This window comes from Macaca mulatta, chromosome 5, assembly GCF_049350105.2.
Source record: "Macaca mulatta isolate MMU2019108-1 chromosome 5, T2T-MMU8v2.0, whole genome shotgun sequence".
NCBI classification, from domain to species: domain Eukaryota; kingdom Metazoa; phylum Chordata; class Mammalia; order Primates; family Cercopithecidae; genus Macaca; species Macaca mulatta.
The window spans coordinates 116945798-116969472 of record NC_133410.1 but is presented as its reverse complement, the minus strand read 5'-3'; the positions used below and the strand labels follow the sequence as shown (position 1 = coordinate 116969472).

At 37.2% G+C, this 23675-nt stretch overlaps 1 protein-coding gene across 6 annotated transcripts in view; it reads left to right on the top strand.

Moving 5' to 3' along the window:
* The window catches only part of PAPSS1 (3'-phosphoadenosine 5'-phosphosulfate synthase 1), a 103598-nt gene that overhangs the window by 67637 nt on the left and 12286 nt on the right, over positions 1–23675 (top strand). For all 6 annotated transcript variants that reach the window (XM_001085840.5, XM_078002074.1, XM_015138979.3 and 3 more), the window contains 2 exons: positions 1014–1282; positions 17658–17887. In XM_001085840.5, the coding sequence (XP_001085840.5) occupies positions 1014–1282; positions 17658–17887 (499 nt within the window). The remainder of the gene's footprint in view (positions 1–1013; positions 1283–17657; positions 17888–23675) is intronic.

Sequence of the window (23675 nt, the reverse complement as noted above, 5' to 3'; positions counted from 1 at the left end):
CCCTGTTCTGTTCATGTATAAAGGTAACGTGAGGAACTTCCAAGAGTAGTGATCATGCTGTAAATCTTGGATTTTACATGATGTGGCAAAACAAAAACAAAAAATTCCAGTTAAGTAGGATGCCACAGTCTTCCTGTGATACCTTTTTGTTATGGTGATAGAAGAGGGTCAGAATTGAGAGTAAATTGGAGAAAATGTACTATTTGGCTTACAGATTGTTAGAGGAGAGAGGCTGTTCCTCTCTCTGAGTCGACCTTGGATCAGCATGGCATGATGCTTTGTCAGGTATTGTGAGGGCGGCGAAATACAGAGCTCCTCTAACCGGATTAGAAAGGTCTCCTGCTAGCAAGCACCAGGTAGGAATGAAGCCAGGGTTGTAAGCAGGAGATAAGGAGTTAACCAGTTTCATCTGTCTAGTAGTTTTCATTGTTTTACGGGATATTGTTGTTGCTAAACTATAATCTAGAATTCAGACCTTCGATCATAAAACAAAATATGGTTCTAGTCGAGCAGAGTAATCGTAAGTGAGCATGATTGGACAGTAAGTAAATTTTTGAAACTACAAATATATGTCTCTACCTTTCTGTCTCCCTTAGTAAAGCATTATCTTAGGTCCTTTGGAGGGATTGATCTGATGGGTAACTGAGGCACAGACCAAAAATTTATATCTGTGGTAAGCAGTGGATCCACGATGTTAGAATCAGAAAGTCTGATGATTGCTCTCATTTCCCATGAATGCAAGAAAGTAATTCTTATAAATCCATGATTGCTATATTACATATCCTCAGATAAGTATGATTTACTTAATATTGTATAGTAGAAGTATAGGTCATGTTATCCTAGAGTAAATGGTCAGAGCAGTACATTTTTTTTTTTTTTACCAGTTTTCTGATTTCTGAGTTTGCATATGTTTGCTTAATCCTGAGTATCAAGTTTTAAGAAAAATTGCGTATCCTTTGGAAGGTAATCTGTTAGAAGCATGCTATTCTTAACTCTGGAAATTCTCTTTTCAGATGCTGTCTTTGCATTTCAATTACGCAACCCAGTGCACAATGGACATGCCCTGTTAATGCAGGATACCCATAAGCAACTTCTAGAGAGGGGCTACCGGCGCCCCGTCCTCCTCCTCCACCCTCTGGGTGGCTGGACAAAGGATGATGACGTTCCTTTGATGTGGCGTATGAAGCAGCATGCTGCAGTGTTGGAAGAAGGAGTTCTGAATCCTGAGACGACAGTGGTGGCCATCTTCCCATCTCCCATGATGTATGCCGGACCAACAGAGGTAGACTGCTTGTAAGATTTTCACTGCAGCAGTGTTAAAGCCACTCTTACCAACACAGCTAGTGTCACCATCCAGTTGCTCTTTCTCTGCTGTGTAGGCCTGTTCCAAACATTTAGCATACATGACATCCTCTCCTGCTCATTAGGGATGTTCCCTGGATGTTAGGGACAGCCTTGAGAAAGGAAAGGTGGGGAGAGGTTTCACTTGCTCTTGTGGGTCTTAGTGCCAGTTGTGAAGGAGGGGATGTTCCCTGCAAACAGGGCTGGGTGTGTTTGGGAAGTTATGCCACAAGCTCCTCTTGTAATTGCTGGCCACATTGCAGACACAACAACAACACTGATCTTGTCCCGTTACCAAAGTTCTAGGTCTTTGTTAAAGAGGGGAGCTGGGCAAAGCCTTTTTGTTTATATTCTTCTCTGTGTCCTTGTGTTTTCAGAGATAGGCACATTCCTTTCCTCTAGGTATAGGATGGGCACCTCTGGAATGAGGGTCTTTTGACCTACTTCAGGGGAAGATCTGCTACATTTTTATGACTGCCTTAGGGGAAGGTGAGAGTGGCTTGGTTTTTTCTGCTGTTTTCTCAAATGCCAAGGTGCCATATTTTGGAGTAGTGTGTCCTGAACCGTATCAGTATGCTAGCTGCAGCAACTCCTTCCCTGGCCTCAGATTCAACTCTGCTCACTACCTGCAAGAGCATGGTCTAGTGGAAATAATACAAGACTGTTGCCGAGCAGTCCAGGCACAGTTCTGGGCCTGGGTTGCCACCAGCTGGTTTGTAATCTCACATTAGACTTCTTGAGACCTCTCTAGACTATGTTTAAGTGCACAGTAAGTGGAATAGGTAGGACTAAGGGTTCTTTAAGATTCTGTCCCATTCTGATCAGTTCCTAATTTGTCTTATTTTCTTTTAACTTCACATTGACGTATACACACACACACACACACACACACACACACACACGAGAAAGTATACATGAAAAAGTATATATGATTTGAGTTGCAGACGTATTAAAAGAAAAAGCACATCTTTCATAGATGCAAGTAAATGAATTTTTCCCATTGGAACAGCGGCATACAATCAGCTTCCAGATTAAAAAAAAATTTTATCAGCGCCCAGAAGTTTTTCTTCTTGCCCCTTTCTGTTCACTACTTGTCCTCCCCATAGGAGTCATCAGTACCCTCACATTAACATCATAGGCCCAATTAGCTTGTCTTTAAGATTGGATACCCTGGGAGCAGAATCTGAGAGTGAGGTGAGAGTTCAGGAAGTCTCTTAGGGAGAACTCTTGGGATCAACACCTCTGGAAGGGAAGAGAAAGGAAGGGAGCAGGATTCTGTAGAGGGGGAGGTCGAGCTACAAGTCAGTCTCAGTGGAGGCTTTAGTTGAGTCCATGGGGAGCTCTGGAAAGGCCCTTCAGAGATGTCCAAAGTTGCATGGGAAATAGGCATTATACCTCAGTGTTTCCAGGGGTTGGCTGCCCATGGGAGGGGGCTTTCCTTTGGGTGCTGCTTCTCCTTTCAATAGAAGCAATTTCTGAGCGGGGTGACAGCTGCTGGGTGTCTGCTGGCAGCCGAGAACCTGGAGAGCCCGCTCCCTTCCTGCAGAAGGCCTGAGTATTGCATCACAGCGTTAAGTCCAGCTGGTTTTTAATATTTCTGTAATTCAAATCATACCACATATGCTCTTTTGTGTCTGGCTTCTTTCACTTTACATTGTGCTTGTGAAACTCACCTCTATTGTTATGTAATTAGTGGCAGATTGTTCATTCTTGGGGCTGTGTGGTGTTTCGTTGTGTGATTATACCCAATATTGTTGATGGGCATTTGGGCACTTTACAGATTTTTGCTCTTAAGAATAGTGCTGGCGTGAAGAGTTAAGTGCATGTGTTTTTGTGGACATTTCTGTTAGTTATACCAGGGAGGAGAATTGCTAGGTCCTGGGATATGGATTTGTTCAGTGTTAGTAGATTCTGCCAGTCAGTTTTTTGATGTGGTTGTACCAGTTTACACTCCCATCAGCAGTGTATTGCCTCATCAGTACTTGAGTATCCTTCTCATTTTAGCCATTTTGGTCCTTTAGTCCTGATTACTTAGCCAAGCACTCTGTAATACTTTTCCTACTTCTTAACCAGCCTCAAAAAATCTCTTCATTGAACCAGTTTCACTGAAATGGAGTCTTAGTAAATGCGTTGTAGTTATAAAGGATTGAGAAATAGAATATAATGATAGTCCATATTTTATTGATTTCTTACTATATTTTTCAGACAATATTCTGAATGCTTTACATATGTTAACTAAATCCTTATAAGGATTGCTAGTTAATGTATAACTTATAAGTTATTTGTTTTAAGTTTTATGTTAGGTTTTATAACTTATGTTATAAGGATTAATCCTTATAAGAGGGTAGGTACTATTGTTATTCACAATTCACAGCTGAGGAACCTCAAGTAGGGAGGTTAAACTATGTTCGAGATCACATAGTAGTAGTAAATGGTAGAGATAAAATCTAAACCTAAGTAATCTGGCTCCAGAGCTATGTACTATAATTTCACATAATTTTTAATATTATTATATAACATTAAGATATTTTTAAAAATGTGTAGCCACATCTTTTTTGAAAAGACTAGAAATAAATTCTTATAATATCCTATAAGAGTTCCAAAATAGTGAGTTAGGATGGCCCTAGCAACATTCGTTAGAGGTGGAATCTCCAAACAAACTTATTTTTTTTTCAGAGCCTAGAGTTGTGGGTTGTGATATTCTTTGTATAATATGTATTCTTAATCTTTGTATTCTTACAATACCTGACTCGTGATATTGGTATTATCTGCCTATATTTCTGTTGTTGAGAGGAGCAAATAGGATCAATGTAAATCATGTAACACATTGCCTGGCTCATGACAATATGTGGCAATTGGGCTTCCTTTAAAAAACTGCTTTGCTGCAAATTCTCAGCATTTCTAGGATTCTGGCCCCACATCCAAGGAACTGTCTATATCTCTAGGCTGCTTCATAAGTCTATGAAGTCCTAGAGTTTGATTATGACAGGGAGCCTGGGATGACCTACTGCCTAACAGGCTTCATGTCAGAGCGTGTGTCTTAGCCCTGATTTGGGATATCCTTTGGTGTTTAATAATGTATAAAGCTAATATAAAGAAATTGAAAATACCCATTTTATGAGTGCCTATGCATGTGTCACTCACTGAATAGCTGCTTTGCATGCATTAGGTTACCCCACAACTTGGTGAGGAAGGTTTTATTCTTGTTTTACCAGTGAGATTACTGAAGCACAGAGAGGCTAAGTGACTTAACTGTAGTCTGTCAAAGAAGACCAGAGCTGTACAGTGATTAAAGTAATAAAAACAGAACTTTATTCAGGAAGTATTGCAACAGGAGAATAAAGACCTCAGTGTAGAACTGGGCTCAACTCTGAATACAGCATAGACAGGTGGGGATTGATAGCCAAGGACAGGGTGGAGGTAAGTGGATGGAAAACTACTGAGAGGAAACATTGGAAGCAGGGGATTCTGGGATAAGTGGGATTTTTGCTGAAGGCAGGCCAGGATCATCAGGTACCTGGGAAGTGGGTGGAAGATAAGGAATTTGATCAGATAATGAGGGTGAGCAGATACTGAGAATAGAGGATTCTCAATAAACAAACTTGGCAAGATTTTTGCTACAGTTGGGCAATGCAGGCCTGATAAGGATGGACACCAAAGGTCAAGGCTTAGAGGGCTCAGAGGAGCCTGACTAGTTAGTGTCTGTCTAGGAGAGACGCAGAACTGGAACTGAAACTTGGGCCTATTTTTTTTTCTTCTAGGGCTCCTTGCTGCCAGGAAGCCTCAAAGTAACTTTGGGCTTTGGCATTTGGAGGGAAGGCCAAGAAGTTAGTTGTTCTGGGTACCTACAGAGCTCCCAGGTTTTCTAGGGAGACTAAGAGGCACGTTAAAGCTGTGTCTGCCTCTACATCTCTGTCTGGAGTGTGAATTGTGAGCGTAAGAGATGTGGTTCTTTTCAGGAAGGCCCAGCTCTGATGCCTGAGCAAAAGGTGGTTTTTTAACTTCTGAGTTTGTGAAGAATAAGCTTTAGAAATTCTAGTAAACATCTTAATATTTCAGACCATGAAGTGTTTTAATGTTTTTGGACTGGCAGTATTTAGGCTGTTGGATTGCGCTGCTTAGGAAAAGTATCTCTTTTTCTCAAGGACCTAACTTGTGTGTTTGATTTATTTGGCTTATTTGCCTTATTTGCAGCCATAAGTGAAGAATTTTTTTGTAATAAAAAAAACACCCTCATTTTTGTAGCTTTTCCAGTGACATCAGGAAAAAGTCTGTCAGTAATGCTTATTTGCCAGCTAATAATAATAAAATAAAAACAATGACTCTTCCTTTAATCGTTTTCTGTAGGTCATTTAGAAGGCATTGGTACCAGATTTGTTTCCTTAGCACAAATGCTTTTCAGAACCATGAGCAGCTGTTAAGCCTATTTGGTTATCAACAGGATGTTCCTGATTTTCCAGTCTGTAAAGATTTTATGGCTTGAATCCTAAATTCCATTTCAGGAATGGAGGAGGCGAGGATGTGGAGGGAGTGTTAACCTTCTAATGCTAAAATGGTGTTATAGATACACATTTTGTCTTTCTGAGGTATTAATTGACTATGTAGGAAATTCTGTTTGTCTCATCTCACTAAATACTAAGTACATTTTTGTGAAGGATAAATAATACTTTCTAAGACCTGTGACATGAAAGTGTCAAAAGTAAGATGTTTTTGAGAATGTGGATATATGTTACTAACAGATATACCCTTGGTTTATGAAGTTTTAATGAGGATTACCAGTTGAATTTGGGGGAAAATGCAGTTGGAGGTAGAGATTATCCTTTGCGGTGAAAATTACCCATGCACTGTTAAATAACTCTTTAAAAGAAACTGATTCTGTGTAAGCGAGTGGATACCCTTTACCAGGGACAGTAGAACATACTATGACATGGATGCCAGTGTGCTTGTTTAATTAGTCCATGCTTTACAACAGTATTTGGAGCAATGAGTAGGGTGTCTGTTAGGATATAAACTTGTTCTTCCCTCTACACACTTCCAAGAGCTCTAGCAACTGATGTTACTTCTTGAGATCTGAGTCTAATTATATAAGCCATAGACACCTAAGTTTTACTTGTACCTTTGACTCTCTTTGGGGGTCTTTGTTAATTTTGTCTTCTCATTTATCTTGTTCCAAAGTTTCTTGAGTAGTATGATACTGTTCACAATCTCTTTTCCAAAATCTTTAGGATTATGTATTACTTATTTCTCCTGATGGGTCTGGGATGGTACCCCCATGTTAAAGCACATTAATATTCCTGTAGCAAAGTGAATGATTTTTCTCACAAATAGGGTCGGCAAAAAGGCTGATTGAAACTTCCTCAGTTTTGATCAGGTTTTGCTACCAAGTGAGTTACAAAACTAGGTTTTTAGATTTCAGAAGTTTCGATAAGCAATTGTGGGCCTGTACCACAAATACATTTAGAGTGTGTTGATTTACTTTGAAAGTAATTTTGGGGATCCCTGTAGTCTTTTTTTTTTTTTTTTTTTTTTTTTGAGACGGAGTCTCGCTCTGCCGCCCAGGCTGGAGTGCAGTGGCCGGATCTCAGCTCACTGCAAGCTCCGCCTCCCGGGTTTACGCCATTCTCCTGCCTCAGCCTCCCGAGTAGCTGGGACTACAGGCGCCCGCCACCTCGCCCGGCTAGTTTTTTGTATTTTTTAGTAGAGACGGGGTTTCACCATGTTAGCCAGGATGGTCTCGATCTCCCGAACTCGTGATCCGCCCGTCTCGGCCTCCCAAAGTGCTGGGATTACAGGCTTGAGCCACCGCGCCCGGCCCCTGTAGTTTTTTTTTATATACTTTTGGCTTATCTATGTCTTGAGAACTGAACTTATTTCATTAGGAAACATCAGATTTTGCAGGTGTTATAGGTTGCTTTTCATAGGGGAAAAATGTCATTTTTTTTTTCTCTTAATAGAGTTTCAGTTCAGAATTTGTTCTTGCTTGTTTCTTACTAAAGCAGTATCAAATTCAGATTTGTCTGTTAGTCTGATTTTTCAGGTTTTCTGATTTCCCAGGTAGGTAATTTATACAGCTTCCTCCCTAAGTGTCCTTGACACAGTGTCAGTAGCTCAGTATGAATATGAATGTGTGGGTTTTGGGATCTCACAGACCCAGGTCCAAAGACTTGATCCTTCACTAGTTCATTTTGCAGCTAGGATATGTTATTTGAATTCTCCAAGTCCCTGTTTTCTTATTTGTAAAACAGGAATAATAACTACCTTATTGATTTGCTTTAAACGTTAAATAATATTTATAAAACATTTTGTACAGTGACTGGCATATTAGGAAGAGCTTGTTAATTGTTACCTAGTTTAATTTCCTCTTCTCACCCTAATGAAGGACCTCATGAAATATTTTCCAGTGCCTTATCACCATGGTTGCCTTCCTCTATTTTCTTAGAATAATAATCAGTGGGAGGGCAGAGAGCCTCTTGAGGGCCCCTGGGTTTGAGGGGCAGGAAGAAGAGGTGGAGGCTGAGCGTTTCCGGGCTTGCTGTCTCTACTCTGAGCCCCCACTCTGGGAGGGCTGATGCTGTCCTCACCTGACTGGGGGTCTGGGCTCAGCCAGGGCAAGGTCACTTCCAAGAATAAAAGTAGTTTGGTTGCTGATTGTTCTGAAAAAAATGCAGCTCTTACATTTGAGGTATATCTTTTTGGAGATTGAGACATTATTCTTAAAGATAAAGGAAATTTGGGGGAAATTCTGTATATGTTGTATTGGACCTCATATATGAAATAAATAATTCAGACTCCATAATCTAGACTCCCTTTCAGCCCTTAAAATTGTTTGAGAGTTTTTGTAAGGTATGTTTAATTCTCTCCTACAAGATGAAGAATGAAACGTCTAAGTAACTTTCATAATTTTTGCATTGCAAACTAGAAATGTGACTCTCATGAGGCAACTGTTCAGTATCAGTACAGAGTAATAGAACTTAATAGAGGCACTTAGAATATCAGTTGTATTAATACAAAGAAGATCAAAAGCCACAGTATCAGGAATCTGTATGCTGGGAGGATGAGCGTTGCCTTTCACTTGCCTGTCTAGATTCTCCCAGTCAGCTTGAAGAGTTTAAAATAATTCCAATCTCTGGAAAATCAAGAGGCAGGCCACTATGATTCGGGAATTTCAAGAAAATGTATTAATGCTAGATAATGTACAACCAAGATTAGGGATATTTTAATATCAAACTCATCAGATTAATTAAGGTATAGATTTTTTACACAGCAAAATTAGGTAATGCATTTGACTTCCTAAGGAATTTTTATACATTTTTGACAGTCTAGAAAATAATATTCAAACATTTACTAAAAAAAAGTTTCTGTGCCTGGTGTTCTTTTATAAACCCTTTGAATATATAAAGTTGGCCTTAGAGAATGTTGACTTTAATAAAATTTATTACACTTAAATGCAGATTTTGGTGTGAAGATACAAAGAAATAAACTACTTAAGTGGGACTTAAAATTTAATTGTTCAATTCATTATTCTCAGTATTTTTAATTCAGAAAAATTGAAAATGTCATATATCTAATCTGCCAGATTTCTGGAACAGTGAAATTTCTCAACCGTTAGGTGTGGGGAGAGAATGGTTTAGTGGTAGTGGTATTATATGTAAGCGGTATAGTCCATTTTATAATTTTATAATGTAGCTTTAAATTTGAAAAGTATGTTTTTAATTTGTTTTTGTTTTAGAAACTACTGAAAATAAAATTTACCAAAGTCTTTGCCAGGTTTGGAAGTGGGGAGATAAGTGATAGACACTATTTTCAAATGGATTTGGAATGTATATAAACATCAGGTTTATAAAAAGGGGCATGAATTAAAAGGTTAAGAAACTCTTCTCAATAACGTGCCATATTGGGATGAATCTAGAACTATTCTAACTCTGAAGGATTTTATATTATAAATGTTGTGTGTGGAGATACGTAACTGAGGTTCCTATCTATCAGCAATCATTGACTTATTAGTCATGTGGTATCTTAACCTATGATGGATGGCAAGGAGAAGCCATTATAGAATTAAAATTTTCATAGATAAATTTTTTAAAGCATTGACTATAATTTGGATCAGAAACTACTTTCCTGTTCTCACTATTGGATAGTAAACTTAACTAATTCTTACTGGTATGACTCACAGTATGGAAATTAAGTAAAAATTTGAGTAAACCTTAGCTCCACAAATGTCCTTGGGAAGGAAATTTTGAAACAAATATCTGTTTATTTTAATTATAGTTATTTATTTTTAGTAACCCATATTCTGCCTTCCATTTTGATAAGACAATTCTCAAACCCTATCTAAAGGTGAAATGAGATAATTGTTGAACCTAAGTATTATTTACTTGAATTTGGTCCTCCTGGCCTCCCCTGCTTTTTCATTTTCTTGAATAAGGCAGTGTGGAAATTTTGTACCACATCGTGAATCAGGTCCACACTGGGGATGTCATTATTCTGTTTCCAGAGTGTAAGCCCTGCCTTACACTCCAGAGTGTTACCCATTTGGTCTCTTCGAATTCATACTTCTCATCACTCTCATTCCTTCTTTTGCTTGAGTTGCACGCTTCTGCTGTCGTTTTACTAGTAAGCGAATTCAGCGAGTGATTTTCCAAAATCAGATTCTCTAGGGCATGATGATTGTGATAGAGATCAAGGCCTAGAATGTTTGTTTCATTTCTCCACAATGTTTCTATTATGTATTTTGTATTGTAAAACTGCTTCTTAAACTTCCTATATTATAAATATTTTCTTATGTTAATTTAGATATTGATCTTTTTTGAAATGATGGCACAGTTCCCTGCTGTTTAGGAATTTAATTCAATAACAACACCCAATTGAAGGATCTTTGGATTAGTTTCTGTCTTTTGACAACCTGTAATGAATCCTAAAGTGAACCTTTTTGCATATTTGCCTCACAATATTTCTGGAATTGAAATTGCTTGGGGTTTTTGACATATTATCAAAATCTTGCCTTTCAGATGTCTTATACCCAGTTTTCTTTCACATAAGCAGAGCAAAGTAGTATAATACTGTTTAAAAAGGTAGTCACTGTGCACTCACACACATGCTTTGTCACTGACTTTGAAATGCTGGAAGCTTGAAAGTTTGTGACTGAGAAGATAAACAGAGAAGCACACTTACTAAGCCGGGGTCTCTGTGTACCTATGTCACCAAGTCCGTGAAATACCACAGCTTCCAGAAAATGCAACTGTTGTGCTATTTTGGGCGATAAGAATATTTTAAAGTCTTTATAAAGTAATGTTTATTATGTAATTTTTTAGTTTCATGGTCCCAGCATGTAGATTATTCTTTCTGTAGGGTTATTACCAGCATATAAATTTATGTTAGTGGTTTTATTTTTAAAATGTTAACTCACTGGTCACCTCCTATTGTTTCTCCTTTTTGTTTCCTATAATTGCCTCACTTTATCATAAAAAACCGTTTGTAGGAGATTGGAAGTATGTAGAGGAAAACAGTCCTTATTTGCTCCACCTGTTTCCTTTAATTATTGGCCTGCTTTTAAATGCAGAGGTCATTGAATTGACGTGTTGGATGAGCATCTTCTTGGCTTTGTTGATAACAAAAAGAATCATATTTGTGGAGATACTTTTCTCTTTAATTCTTATGTTTATTTTAAACTGTACCCTAGTGAAAAAACATCAGCAAGTGTATACCATATTAATGCTTGGGAATAAAATACGGTATGAAAGATTAGATTTTTTTTTCCCTCAAATTTTTTCTCTCACTTTTTGTTTTTAGCAGTCATCTTTAGGGAACATGTCTTTTTCAGACAGTAGGTTTCTCTGGTCAAGGAACTGGAAATTGATGAAGTCTATCTAAGGAAGTGTATTCATGTTTTAGTCAACGCCAATAGAATATAAAAAAGAAGGAAAAATAAAACATTTTAGAAAAACTTTAAAAATACGTCTAGAATAGGCTGGGCGCAGTGGCTCACGTCTGTAATCCCAGCACTTTGGGAGGCCGAGGCGGGTGAATCACGAGGTCAGGAGATCGAGACCATCCTGGCTGACACGGTGAAACCCCATCTCTACTAAAAATACAAAGAAATTAGCTGGGCGTGGTGGCGGGTTCCTTAGTTCCAGCTACTCTGGAGGCTGAGGCAGGAGAATGGTGTGAACCCGGGAGGCGGAGCTTGCAGTGAACCGAGATTATATCACTGCACTCCAGCCTGGGTGACAGAGCGAGACCCCGTCTCAAATATATACATATGTCTAAAATAGTGTAGAAATTTTGGATCTTGTGAATATTTTTCTTAAATTTAGCCATCTTTTAATTTTTTTTCCAACTTGTGTAATGTATACAAAATCTTATGGTTCATATACTTTGCAATACATTTAAGCAGTGTGAGTTAGGAACCCTATGCACCAAATTAGGTAAAATATGAACTACGTTTTAAGAAATGTATTTCTTTGTTTGCGTTTATTTTAAATGATGTGTAGATAACATATCTTGTTAATTATGTCGGTAAATTTGAAGCTTAATAAAATGTTCCCCCATTTACTTGGAAAAAGTAAAACATGGTAGGAATGTAAATTAATATTACTTCCTAAAAATATCTTGAATGGACCGCAAATGCACAGAATTGGATTAATCGTAATCTGTGGTACGTGATGCCTTGTCATTAGCCTCTGAATTAATTACTCTTTTTAATTTTGATGATGTATGTATTTGTTATTTTTAAAAACTGTTTAATGGCCAGGCATGGTGGCTCACACCTGTAATCCCAGCACTTTGGGAGGCTGAGGTGGGAGGGTCATTTCAGCACAGGAGTTCGAGACTAGCCTGGAGAACATGGCAAGACCTTGTCTCTACAAAAAATAAAAAAATAGCCGGGCATGGTGGCTCATCCCTGTGGTCCTAGCTACTTGGGAGGCTGAGATGGGAGGATTGCTGAGCCTGGGAGACTGAACCTGCAATATACCATTTTTGTACCACTGCACTCCAGCCTAGGTGACAGAGTGAGACCCTGTCTCAAAACCAATAAACAGACTATATAATGAACAACATAGAATTGCTGCTAACCTGATAAATATGACTTATGTCTAACAGGTATTCCTACCAATCCCCTTCTCACACTGCCATTCCCATCATCCACTGCCCCCCCACCGCCCAGATAATCTCTGTCCTGAATTTTGTATTTTTTCCCTTATCTTTACACATTTACACACACAGTTTTATTTCATGTACATATGCTTAAATGATATATTGTTTCATTTTACTTGCTTCCAACTTTGTGTTTTGGGACTTGCTTTCATTGCTTATGGCACTTATGGGAACATTTATGTTACTAAGATTCATGTGCTTATGTATGACATATATGTCATATATGTGACATAGTATTTCATTCTGAAAATATGCCACAATTTATCTGTTTCCCATTGTTAAGTATTTATGTTATTTCCTTTTTTATTGGGTGTGTTCTATTTTTGTTTTATATTGTTTTTGTGCATGTGAGCAAAGTTTCTTCTAGGAATGGAATTTCTGGATCCTGTGAAATGCAAATATCCAACTTGAAATGGTAACAAAATTATTTTTAAAAAAGATTGTATCAGTTTACACTCTCACACTCTGAGTGATAAAACTGAAATGATCTGCAAGTTATTTGACAGTTATCACCTTTTGGGGGAGGTGATTTGATAATGTGTAGCTAAAGTGTTAAAATTGAATGGTTTTTGGCTATCCTTTTTCTTAAGGAAATAATCAGATCTCTTCATGTCCTACATCTCAGTATGATGATTCTGTTCTCTGTATACTACCCTTGTGATGATCTTGTCTCATCTCCTGGCTTTAAATACTTTCTCTATTGCTTATTTTGCTTAAGTATCTATCTGTAATTCACATCTCTTTTCTAAACTTCAAACCCATAGATCCAGCCACCTGAGACTTGAATTATCAAATAGTTCAAACTTATTTAAAATGTTAACTGCCTCATTTTACCCCTTTCATATCTGGTTTATCTATAGCCCCTCCCCATCTAAATTGATTACTGTACTTTGAAAAATCTTGGAATCGTCACTGAAAAATCTTGGAATCATGATTGACTCCTGTCTTTCTGTTATACTCCATGCCTGATCTATCTACAAAAATGCTGCTGCCGCCTCTTTCAAAATATATTTGAATTCTGCCATGGTTGTGATGGAGTAACTGATACTTGGCTTTGCCCTCATACGTTGGACTTGCCTTCTTGCTGAAAATAGTAATAAAATTAAGTATGTAAAACGCCTGTTTAAAAGAATTGGAAAATAGGCAGTGCAGGAAAATGATCCCTGAGAGATGGAAAACACACAAAATAGACCCCATCTTTACCCTGGTTCTCTGCCTGGAGACAATTTCCAGAGCTCAGCATGTGCAGTTGGAACCCAAGTAGAGGACAGTGGTCCTGTTAAGCTAAGGAAGCAGAGATTTTGGAGCTGCTGAAGCAGACATGCTGAGTGTTTACAGGAGTGGAGGGGCAACAGGAGTGCACTAGTGTCTGCATTAGGAGGGCCACAGTGAAGTGGTCACTGGGCTCAGACCATGGCTTTGAGATGGGTGAAGAACTGTGTGCATTGTGCTTGCTGCTGGAACAGAGTGCCGCCAGGTATTCCCATACACAGTCGCCACTGACAGATTATACAGCAGGAACAAGAAAGCAAAATGTAGCTTATCAGGACCAGGAAGAGAACCCTCTTTCTTCTACAGTGTCCTTCTAAAGTCCTGAACTGATAGAACTTAATGCTATGCTCACTGTAAAGGGAAAATGCTTAAAGGAGTTTAATCCATTATCGCAGAATAGGTACTGAGGGTGGATTTGGAATTGAGAGGCAAAAGATTGATGACTAACACAGAAGGCTAGACTAGACCTGCCCCACAGGGTCTAATGCCAAGCCTCAAAAACAGAAGAAGTGCCTGTAAATAACCTGCCTGCTAAAATCAAGTCTTCACACTCTGAAGGAAAACAATACAATGCAGACTCCTTAAATCGTCCACAAGTCCAGCATACAATAACAAATTACTGGAAGCATACAATAGCAAATTACTAGAAGCAGCAGCAAAATGTGATTTATAATCTAGAGTAAAAACTGTTACTAAAGACATACCTGAGATGATGCTGTTGGAATAAGAGCATTAATGCCTTTAAAAAAAATACATAGTCCTATGGATGGGGAATCTCAGAAGAATGAAAACTGTTTAACAACAACAATAACAACAACAACAAAAAACCCCAGGAAATAATACATCTTGACCTAAGTCTGTCAGGGAGATAAGCAGGAAACTCTCACTGGTTCTCAGTGCCCATTTTATAGGCAGCATGTCATCTTTTTCAGAGGGTGAATTTTCTTTAGAAACTCTGGTTAGGAAGCAATTCATTCAGCTGAGTTTCGCAGGAAATGTTTCACTGAGTAATAGTAACAGCATCAGTGTGTGTGGCTATATTTCTTGAGGGCCAGGTGCTATCTTGAGTGCTTTCAAATCTTCTATTAACCTTTGGTGTTAAGCATTATTCTCATTTTTATAAATTAAAAGACTGCATTTATGTAAGGAACTTACTTAAGGACACTCAGTCAGTAAGGGGCAAAGCTAGGACTCAAATCTAGGATAGCCTGACTCTTAAGGTCTGTATTCTTAACCAGATATACCATTGATGAAGGCTGACTTACATTCTCTTGACTACAAAGTATAATAACTTTAAAGTAGGTTATAAGTTGACTCACAACAGGTATTCTTGGAAGAGCTTCATGTGTTCTGTTTATTCATGTTTATTCAAAATTTAGAAGTATTCTCATTGGAGAACCATTCAGTAAAATGTAAATGAAAATCATTCAAGTCACCTGCAAGAGAATGTTGACTCATGGTTTTAATTTACTCATATAACCTCTAGAGGAAATCAAAGAAGCAATTAAATTTTCTAGTAATTGTACAAGACTAGAAATTAGAACTGGCCACTGCCACCAATAATGCTCTACCCCCTGGTAAGGTGCTTAATTTTTCTGAGCTTCAGTTTCCTCTCTGATTTTAAAAGGACAAAAGGAATTGGGTTAAATTATCTGAGCTTCCTTACATATTAAAACTAAGTCAAACATTTCCAGATTATTGACCTTTGGGTACTTGAATGTGATAGACATAGATATTTAATAGGCAAATTAGGTTTACTGAAGTTCAGAGAACTTAAACTGCCCTTTTAATTTCACTCCATATAAGTAGCTTCTAATTTGCATGAGGCAGAAAAGATTTTCCATTTAAGTGGAGTTGCAGAGCAATTAATTGAAGATAAAATTCTGATTGATCCCTTGATTACAGGAGTCTGAACTGAGAGGTCGTATGTCTATCTACTGTGTAGGGACTGAGGGGAATGATCAGAATTGTTGTGAAGAGCTGAATCTGAGGGTGGGTGGAAGAAGTAGTAGCATATATATATATATATATATATATATATATGGAACAAACATCTGTCAGCATCATACTTTGCTGTATTGTTCATTCAGAACTATGATAGTTCCTTCCTAGTTCTAGGAACTAGGAAAGTGCCAGGGGGCTTTTTAATGGGCCACAATTGGAAGAACTGCATATCACTTTGGCAGTCATTCCTTTGGTCAGTACTCAGTCATATGGCCACACTGCAAGGAACATGGGAATTATGTTAAACTGTGTGCTCATGAAGAAGGTTAGAGCAAGGTACACAGAAACCTGGGAAAACTATGCAAGTGGAAAAAAATCAAGGCAATCTTTAACTCTAGGAAAAACAGTTGTACAAAAAGGGGATTAAAATAGAGATAATAGTGGCGAACATTTATTGTATGCTTACTGTGTGCCAGGTGTTATTCTAAGCCCTCACATGTTTCATTTATTAATTTTCTTAAAACTTCTATGAGATAAATACTATTATAATCCTCACTTTACAAATGAATATTGATTTCACCAAAAATATTGATATCACTGTACCCGTTGGAGAATAAGAACCTCATTAAATACTCAAATGTGGTAGAAAATCTAAGTGAGGTGGAAATAAGGTCTATGTTATATATTATGTAAAATTAAACAGTCAAAACAAAGTGTAAGCATGCTGTTTGAAAACATGCAGGCAAACATCAGTAGAAACAACTGAAAAAGTTAAAACCACTCAGGGTGAACAATTCAGGTGTGAAGTATGGAATTGCCCTCTTACTGTTGCACTTTCTAAACTATGTTGGTAAATAGGTAAGTACCTGGTATGCAGGAAATTATCGGGAGACATAAAATGAAAACAAAACCATAAAAGATGATTTGGTTATTTATGTGTAGTGGTCATCATTTATACCTTATTTTAATATGGAACAGTGATGGTTTTATAAATTACTAAATAATAGAGCCTTACACTGAAAGGGAGCTAAGACCAAATTTCTAGGCCTGAGTTTATCCTAAACTTTATTGATCAGTCACATAACCTTCACTTTCTTCAAATCTTAAGGAGACTGTTGAACTAGAGATGATCTTTTACTGTCACTTTAAGTTCTAAGGTTTCATTATTCCAGGTGTTAGACTAATTTTGGTTTTTTAATAATAGATCTTACTAGGTCTGAAACTAGAGGCGTCAAGGCTAGTTTTGAATGCAAGCATGGCCGTTTACTCACAACCAATCTTTTTTTTTTTTTTTTTTTTTTTTTTTTTAGCTAGTATTGGGCATATGTTACAAGATTAGTTATATATTATATGATTTTCTCAGTACGAGTTTTTGTAAGTACTTACATGTCTTTTTTTATCCAACAGGGTTTTTTTTCTTAACCTGTTAAAGTATAATATACAGAAAAGTTCATAAATTATAAATGTGTATATATCTCAATGAACTTTTACAGTGAGCACACCCTAATTACCAGAACCTAGATACTGGATTAAGAAACAGAGCATTACCATGATTCCAGAAGCTCCTTGCAGTTGCCTCCCTCCAGGGATCAGCCATTATCCTGACTTCTAACCTCAGAGATTAGATTTTGAGCTGTGTAAATGGCATCTGGTAGTTGTGTAAAATCAAACATCTAGACACATGTACATTTACATATAAGTAATACATAAATATATATACATATATATCCATAAATATTTATGCTTTTAATCTTTTGGTTTGGGGGAGATTTGTTGTTGTTTTTTGTTAGTTTTGTTTCTGGCTTCCCATGATGATACATCTAAATTTGTTGAGATTTCCTACTGATAATGATTATGTAAAAAGCATATGCATTTATTATCCACTTACTACTTCTAAGTACATAGTCATAAAAGCAAAGTTATCCAAAATGAAACTTTTATTCTAGGTCCAGTGGCATTGCAGAGCACGGATGGTTGCAGGAGCCAACTTTTACATTGTTGGACGAGACCCTGCTGGCATGCCTCATCCAGAAACAGGGAAAGATCTTTATGAGCCAAGTCATGGTGCCAAAGTGCTGACGATGGCCCCTGGTTTAATCACTTTGGAAATAGTTCCCTTTCGAGTGGCGGCTTACAACAAGAAAAAGAAGCGTATGGACTACTATGACTCTGAACAGTAAGTCTTACATTCTTTATACAAATCTTTGAAGTACTTTGTGGTCTAGCTGCACCCAGGGATTTAGCTTGTTGTCTAATCTTTACAACTGTACTGATGACAGGCTTTGTTGTACCCATGTCAGAGAAAGGTAAACCCAGAAAACTAATTTCCCAATATTCTGGAAATTAGAAGTAGAAATAAAACTTGAATCTAGTTTCATGGTTTCAGGAATTTTGTTTTGAAGTCTGTAAGGACAGTATTGTTATTTCTCTGCCTACTGTGTCTGCTGTAGCTTACTGAGCATAAGTAGTTTGAGGACTTAGTGATGATTACTCTGGTAAGCCCAGGGAATCTATGTATAGAGAGAGAGTTTAGCTAATATTTGTGCAATCACTATGTGACAGGCAATGTCCTAATTATTTACGAGTGTTAAATTGTTTACAAGTTGTGTATCTCTTGTATGAAATGCTTGGGGCCAGAAGTGGTTTTGATTTTGGATTCCTTCAGATTTTGAAATATTTGAATATTTGAATGAGGTACCTTGGGGATGGGACTCAATTCTAAACATGAAATTCATTTATGTTTCAAATATACCCTTATATGTATAGCCTGGAGGTAATTTTATACAGTATTTTACATAATTTTGTGTGTGAAACAATTTGTGTACATTGAGCCATCAGAAAGCAAAGGTGTCAGAGATGGAATTTTCCACTTTTGTCCTGTTGGTGCTCATAAATTTTCAGATTTTGGAGTATTTTGGATTGTAGATTGGAGTGCTCAACTTGTATTTTCTGTAACAATCTCTAAAGTAGGTGCTGTTACCTCCATTTTATAGGTGAGTATCCTGAGGCATACAAAGGCCAAATAGCTTGTATAAGGTCACAGGACTAGTAAATGGTAGCTCAGCATATGAAGCCAGGCAGTCTGGTTGTAGAGTCTGTGCTCTTAATCATTAACAGCACAACTTCTGTCTTCAAAGATCTTAGGAAGAGCAAAAAACCCCAAGCTTTTAGTACAAATTATTGGTAGTATTGAACATTGTATTTGTCCATTTTCACAGTATTATAAAAAACTACATGAGACTGGATAATTTATAAAGAAAAGAGGTTTAATTGAGTCACAGTTCTGCACGGCTGGGGAGGTAAAGGGGAAGCAAAGCACAATTTACATGGCCCCAGGAAAGAGAACAAAGCGGGGAAGCGCCACACTTCTAAACCATCAGATCCATGAGAACTCACTATCATGAGAACAGCATGGGGGAAACTGCCCCCATAATCTAATCACCTTCCACCAGGTTCCTCCCCTGACGTGGGGATTACAATTCAAGATGGAATTTGGTTGGGGACACAGAGCCAAACTATATCAAACATACGTGAGGGGACTTCAAAAAGTTTATGGAAAATGAAATTAAAACATACAACTAAAAAATGTAAACCTTATTTCTCAACATAAGCTCCATCAAGATCAGGACACTTTTGTGAGTGATGATACCAGTCATTTCATCCATTCCTGAAGGAGGAGGGTATCTGGAGATCTGGAGACTAGGGATAAAAAAGAACCAAGCGTCCTGGGAATTTAACCATGTCAATGTAGTCTTTTTTGACTGAAGAAAAATGGATGCCCCTTAAAGATTTTTTAAGATTAGGAAATGAAGCCAGAAAGAGCCAAATTAGGACCTTAGAGATGGATGCCTAATAGTGTCCCGTTGAAATTCCTGTAAAATTGCCCTTGTTTGATGAGAGGAATGAGCAGGAGCATTGCCATGGTGGAGAAGGACTCTCTGGTGAAGCTTTCCTGGGCATTTTTCCGCTAAAGCTTTGGCTAACTTTCTCAAAACATTCTCATAATAAGTAGATGTTATTGTTCTTTGGCCCTCCAGAAAGTCAACAAGCAAAATGCCTTGAGCATCCCAAAAAACTGTTTCCACGACCTGTGCTCTTGACTGGTTCACTTTTGCTACGACTGGACCACTTCTGCTTCGACTGGACCACTTCTGCCTCTTGGTAGTCATTGCTTGGTTGTGCTTTATTTTCAGGATTGTACTCGTAAAGCCACGTTTGGTCTCCTCCCTCAATTCTTACCAGGATCTTGATCCCACTTGTTTAAAATGTCCATTGACAGCTTTGCTCTTGTCTGCAGCTGATCTGGGTTTGGCACCAGTCAAGTGGAAAGTTTGCTTAACTTTAATTTTAATTTTAACTTTAACTTTAATTTAACTTTAATTTTACAGTCAGAGTCGTGTAAGCCACACCAATCGAGATGTCTATGGTGTTGGCTTTTGTTTCTACTGTTAATTGTTGGTCTTGCGTATGGACAAGATTAACTTCTTCCTGGAAAATTTATGTGGTCTGCCACTATGGGCATCATCTCCAACATCATTTTGTCTCTTCTTAAATGTAAACTGCTGATTTCTTTGGGACATTATCCCCATAAACTTTTCCTGAAGCATGATTTCACCATTCTTTTACCCAAGCTTCACCATAAAGTTGATGTTTGTTCTTGCTTCAGTTTTAGCAGAATTCATATTGCCCTGATAGGGGCTCTTTTCAAACTGATGTCTTATCCTTCCTAGTGCCTCAAACTGGATCCCGTTCAGACATGTTATAATCAGTTAGTGTGAGTTTATTTTGGTGAAAAATTGAAATCCATGCATAGCTTTTTCTCATAATGAACATTTTCCATGAACCTTTTGGAGACCCGTTGTATCTGTCTCTCTTTGACAGAATTGTATTAACTTTCATCTATAGGTAGTACACTCTGTAAGTTTAAAGTGGTAGTGTGACAGGTAGGTAGCTCTGTCCTTGCTATGTGACTTGAGAGTCCTGTCTTCTCTGCCCTGTTTCCATGTCTCTGGAATAAAGGCAGTGGACAGGGTGATTCACTCTTAGCCCAAAAGGTATAGCTCTTTGCATTATCTAGAGCACCTAGTCATTTTTATACCTTAGTAGGTACTTGTACATGTGAATTGTTTAGTGCTTGACCTTTATTTAGTATACCTGCTCTTTTAGTACAAATCACAATCCACATTCAGCAAGCAAACAGATAATTCAGCAAGCAAAACAGGTAATTTTTTTAATTTACATTTTTATCAGTGTCAGCTCTACTGATATGAACTAATTGGAAATTGACTATGGCCTAGTAACCATTAATCTGAAAGCTGCCATCCTTTGCCGTGATACTTCATAGTTGGTTCCCCGTTTAGGAATAATGCAGCCCAGACCCTGTGCCCTCATTTGTGTGTCTCATTTTGTAATAGTGGAGACAGAAGAGAAAAAGAAACCTTTAAAAAATTAAAACAACATTCTCTTGTTTCTAAAATGGATGTAAAGTTTGTTGTCATTTGATTTATTTGAAATAAATGATAAGTTGTCTGGAGAAAGAAGTACTATTATTACCAGTGGAAATTGGGGAATGTTAGGTTTCTCATTAATGACAGAAATAATTCTGCATACTTTTAGATAATAGCAGACTTTTCTGAGAGGTGAACTGTAGCTAAAATACAGGAAAGTCTTATGAGAGTGAATGAACAGAAAAGGCTTTCATAACTGGGGCAGGCAAATGTAAAAGGACTCCTGACTGTTCCCTATATAATTCAAGACAGGAGATATTCTAGTTTATATTTTCTGAAGATCTGAAATGTGGCCCAGATTCTAGTATACTTCTGAACCACACCAAGAGAAAAATTTGCAACAAACTAGAACATTTTTACCCTTGTACAAAATTAGGTTTGTAAACATTTAGAAATAGTTCTAAATCATGTGGAGTTTTTTTGCCTTTAAAAGAAATATGTATATGTATGGCATATATACTATATATGTACACCTAGTATGATTTCACTGTCTAAAAAGTGCAACTGTAAAAGTGGTGTGCTGAGAGTTGTAAAAGGATTTTTTCTACCAATGGGCCTTTTCTACCAAAGGATGCCTTAAAATTTTTTTAAGAAAAAAAAAAAAGAATAAAAATAAATTATAATAAACTTTGAACTGTTTTACCACAAAAGGGATTAAAACTTTAAAATATAAATTGATTATTAAGGGAAGTAAAAAAATTTTGGGTACAGTTCTGCCCTTTTATAGTAGGCCATTGTCAAAAGTGCTGATTTACTTAGTCTGGGGAGAGGCCTTATAATTTGTAGTTCTTTTAAAAGCTCCCTACCCTAAAACCACTAAAAAAGGGTAGAAGTGCCTTCCTACAGATCTATAAAACATACAATGTCAGGTGAAATGCTGGGCCCAGAAACCTTTTGCTTCTCACCTAGCATAAAATTTATTTAGTTTTTGTATAAGGGATTATGAACACAATCTTTTCTGAGAGTTAGGATTAACTTCCTTAAGTTGCTAATATAGTGGCAAGGGAGAGAAAGGAGAGAGAAATAAAATTATTCTGCTAGTGGCTAAATGCTTAAAACTTAGATGAATATCCATTTTGATGAGTTATGAAAACAAAACCAAACTAAAAAGAGTAGAGCTTTTTTTTACACTTACTTGTGCCGAAATGTTTCATTACTGTGGTCTCTGCATGCTCAGTTGGTTTAATCATACGCAGGACCCTAAACCCCATCTGTATGTAGTTGACTGATGTGCTGGTAAGCCTTTGATAACTTTGATATTTGGTTAAATAACTGTGTAGTATTGCTTTAAGTTTCTCTTTTAATCATTCAGAAGCTAAATAATTACATCAGTCTCATAAGATTTTCCAAAGATGAATTCTATATTAGTTGCATGAGTGGCTCATTTTCTTGGAATTTTTGGGGAGTTACCAAATCTTAATAGGTAATAACTGGGGAAGCTTTAAAACTGCCTTAGTTTTCTAACTTTTTGTGTTTGTGTTCAAAAGTAATTAAGTTGATGGTAATACGTTGGAAAGTGATTAAAATTTTGTGGAAAGGCGATAGCCTTTGATGTAGTGAGAAAAGAGTTATTAATTATGCACAGATGAGGTTGTCTTTTGTTTGATTAATGGATGTTACTTAGCGCCAGCTTTTATGTAATTAATGAATTTGTTTTGTTTTTTATTTGATTCAATACCAATGTAAGACAAGTCTTAGGAGAAAAGAAACAAACTTCATGAAGATTTCAGGCAAAACATTGTTGATAGGAATTATGACAAAAATCATCTGTTTATATTTAGAAAGTTAAGGAGGTTCAAATTAGTTGTAATAGGGACTAAAGGAAATTTAGTTTTAGGACTACAAGATTAAAGTCCAATCTTTCAGATATTGCAAATAAACTTTTAGAGGTAATTCAATTATTTATATTTTTTTCCTCTATTATAAAGTAAGTCTTTGTATTAGGGTAGATAGATACAGAATTATTCAGATTAGTGAAATAGTAAACTCAAAAAGCAGAGTACACACAAGTGAGAGTGCCTTGTGGAAATTTGTAAATGACTGGGTAGGTGGACATAAATGCCTGTTGTCTGGTTATTTCCACATTTTCAATACAGTATTTCTTTCGTGTTTGATGCCAGAGTATACTTTAAATCATGTACTATTAGTGTCATTTTTAAAAAACACTGACTGTAGGCATCCTTCGAGGCTTTTTCAGATATACTTTCCATGGGAGAGCTCATCTGTTCCTGTGGTTTCTGTGGGGGTGATTTTTAAACCTGTACATCAGTGTTTCCCAGTCATACTAGTTTTTTGTTGTATAACAAAGCACCACTGAAAATAACACCCATTTATTACCTCATGCATGGTTCTTTAGGGCAGAAGACTGGGTGTGCTTGACAGGGTTCTCTGACCAGCTTGGGTTCTTATCTGAAGGCTCTGAAAAGAATCCACTGTCAAGTTGAACCTTGATATTAG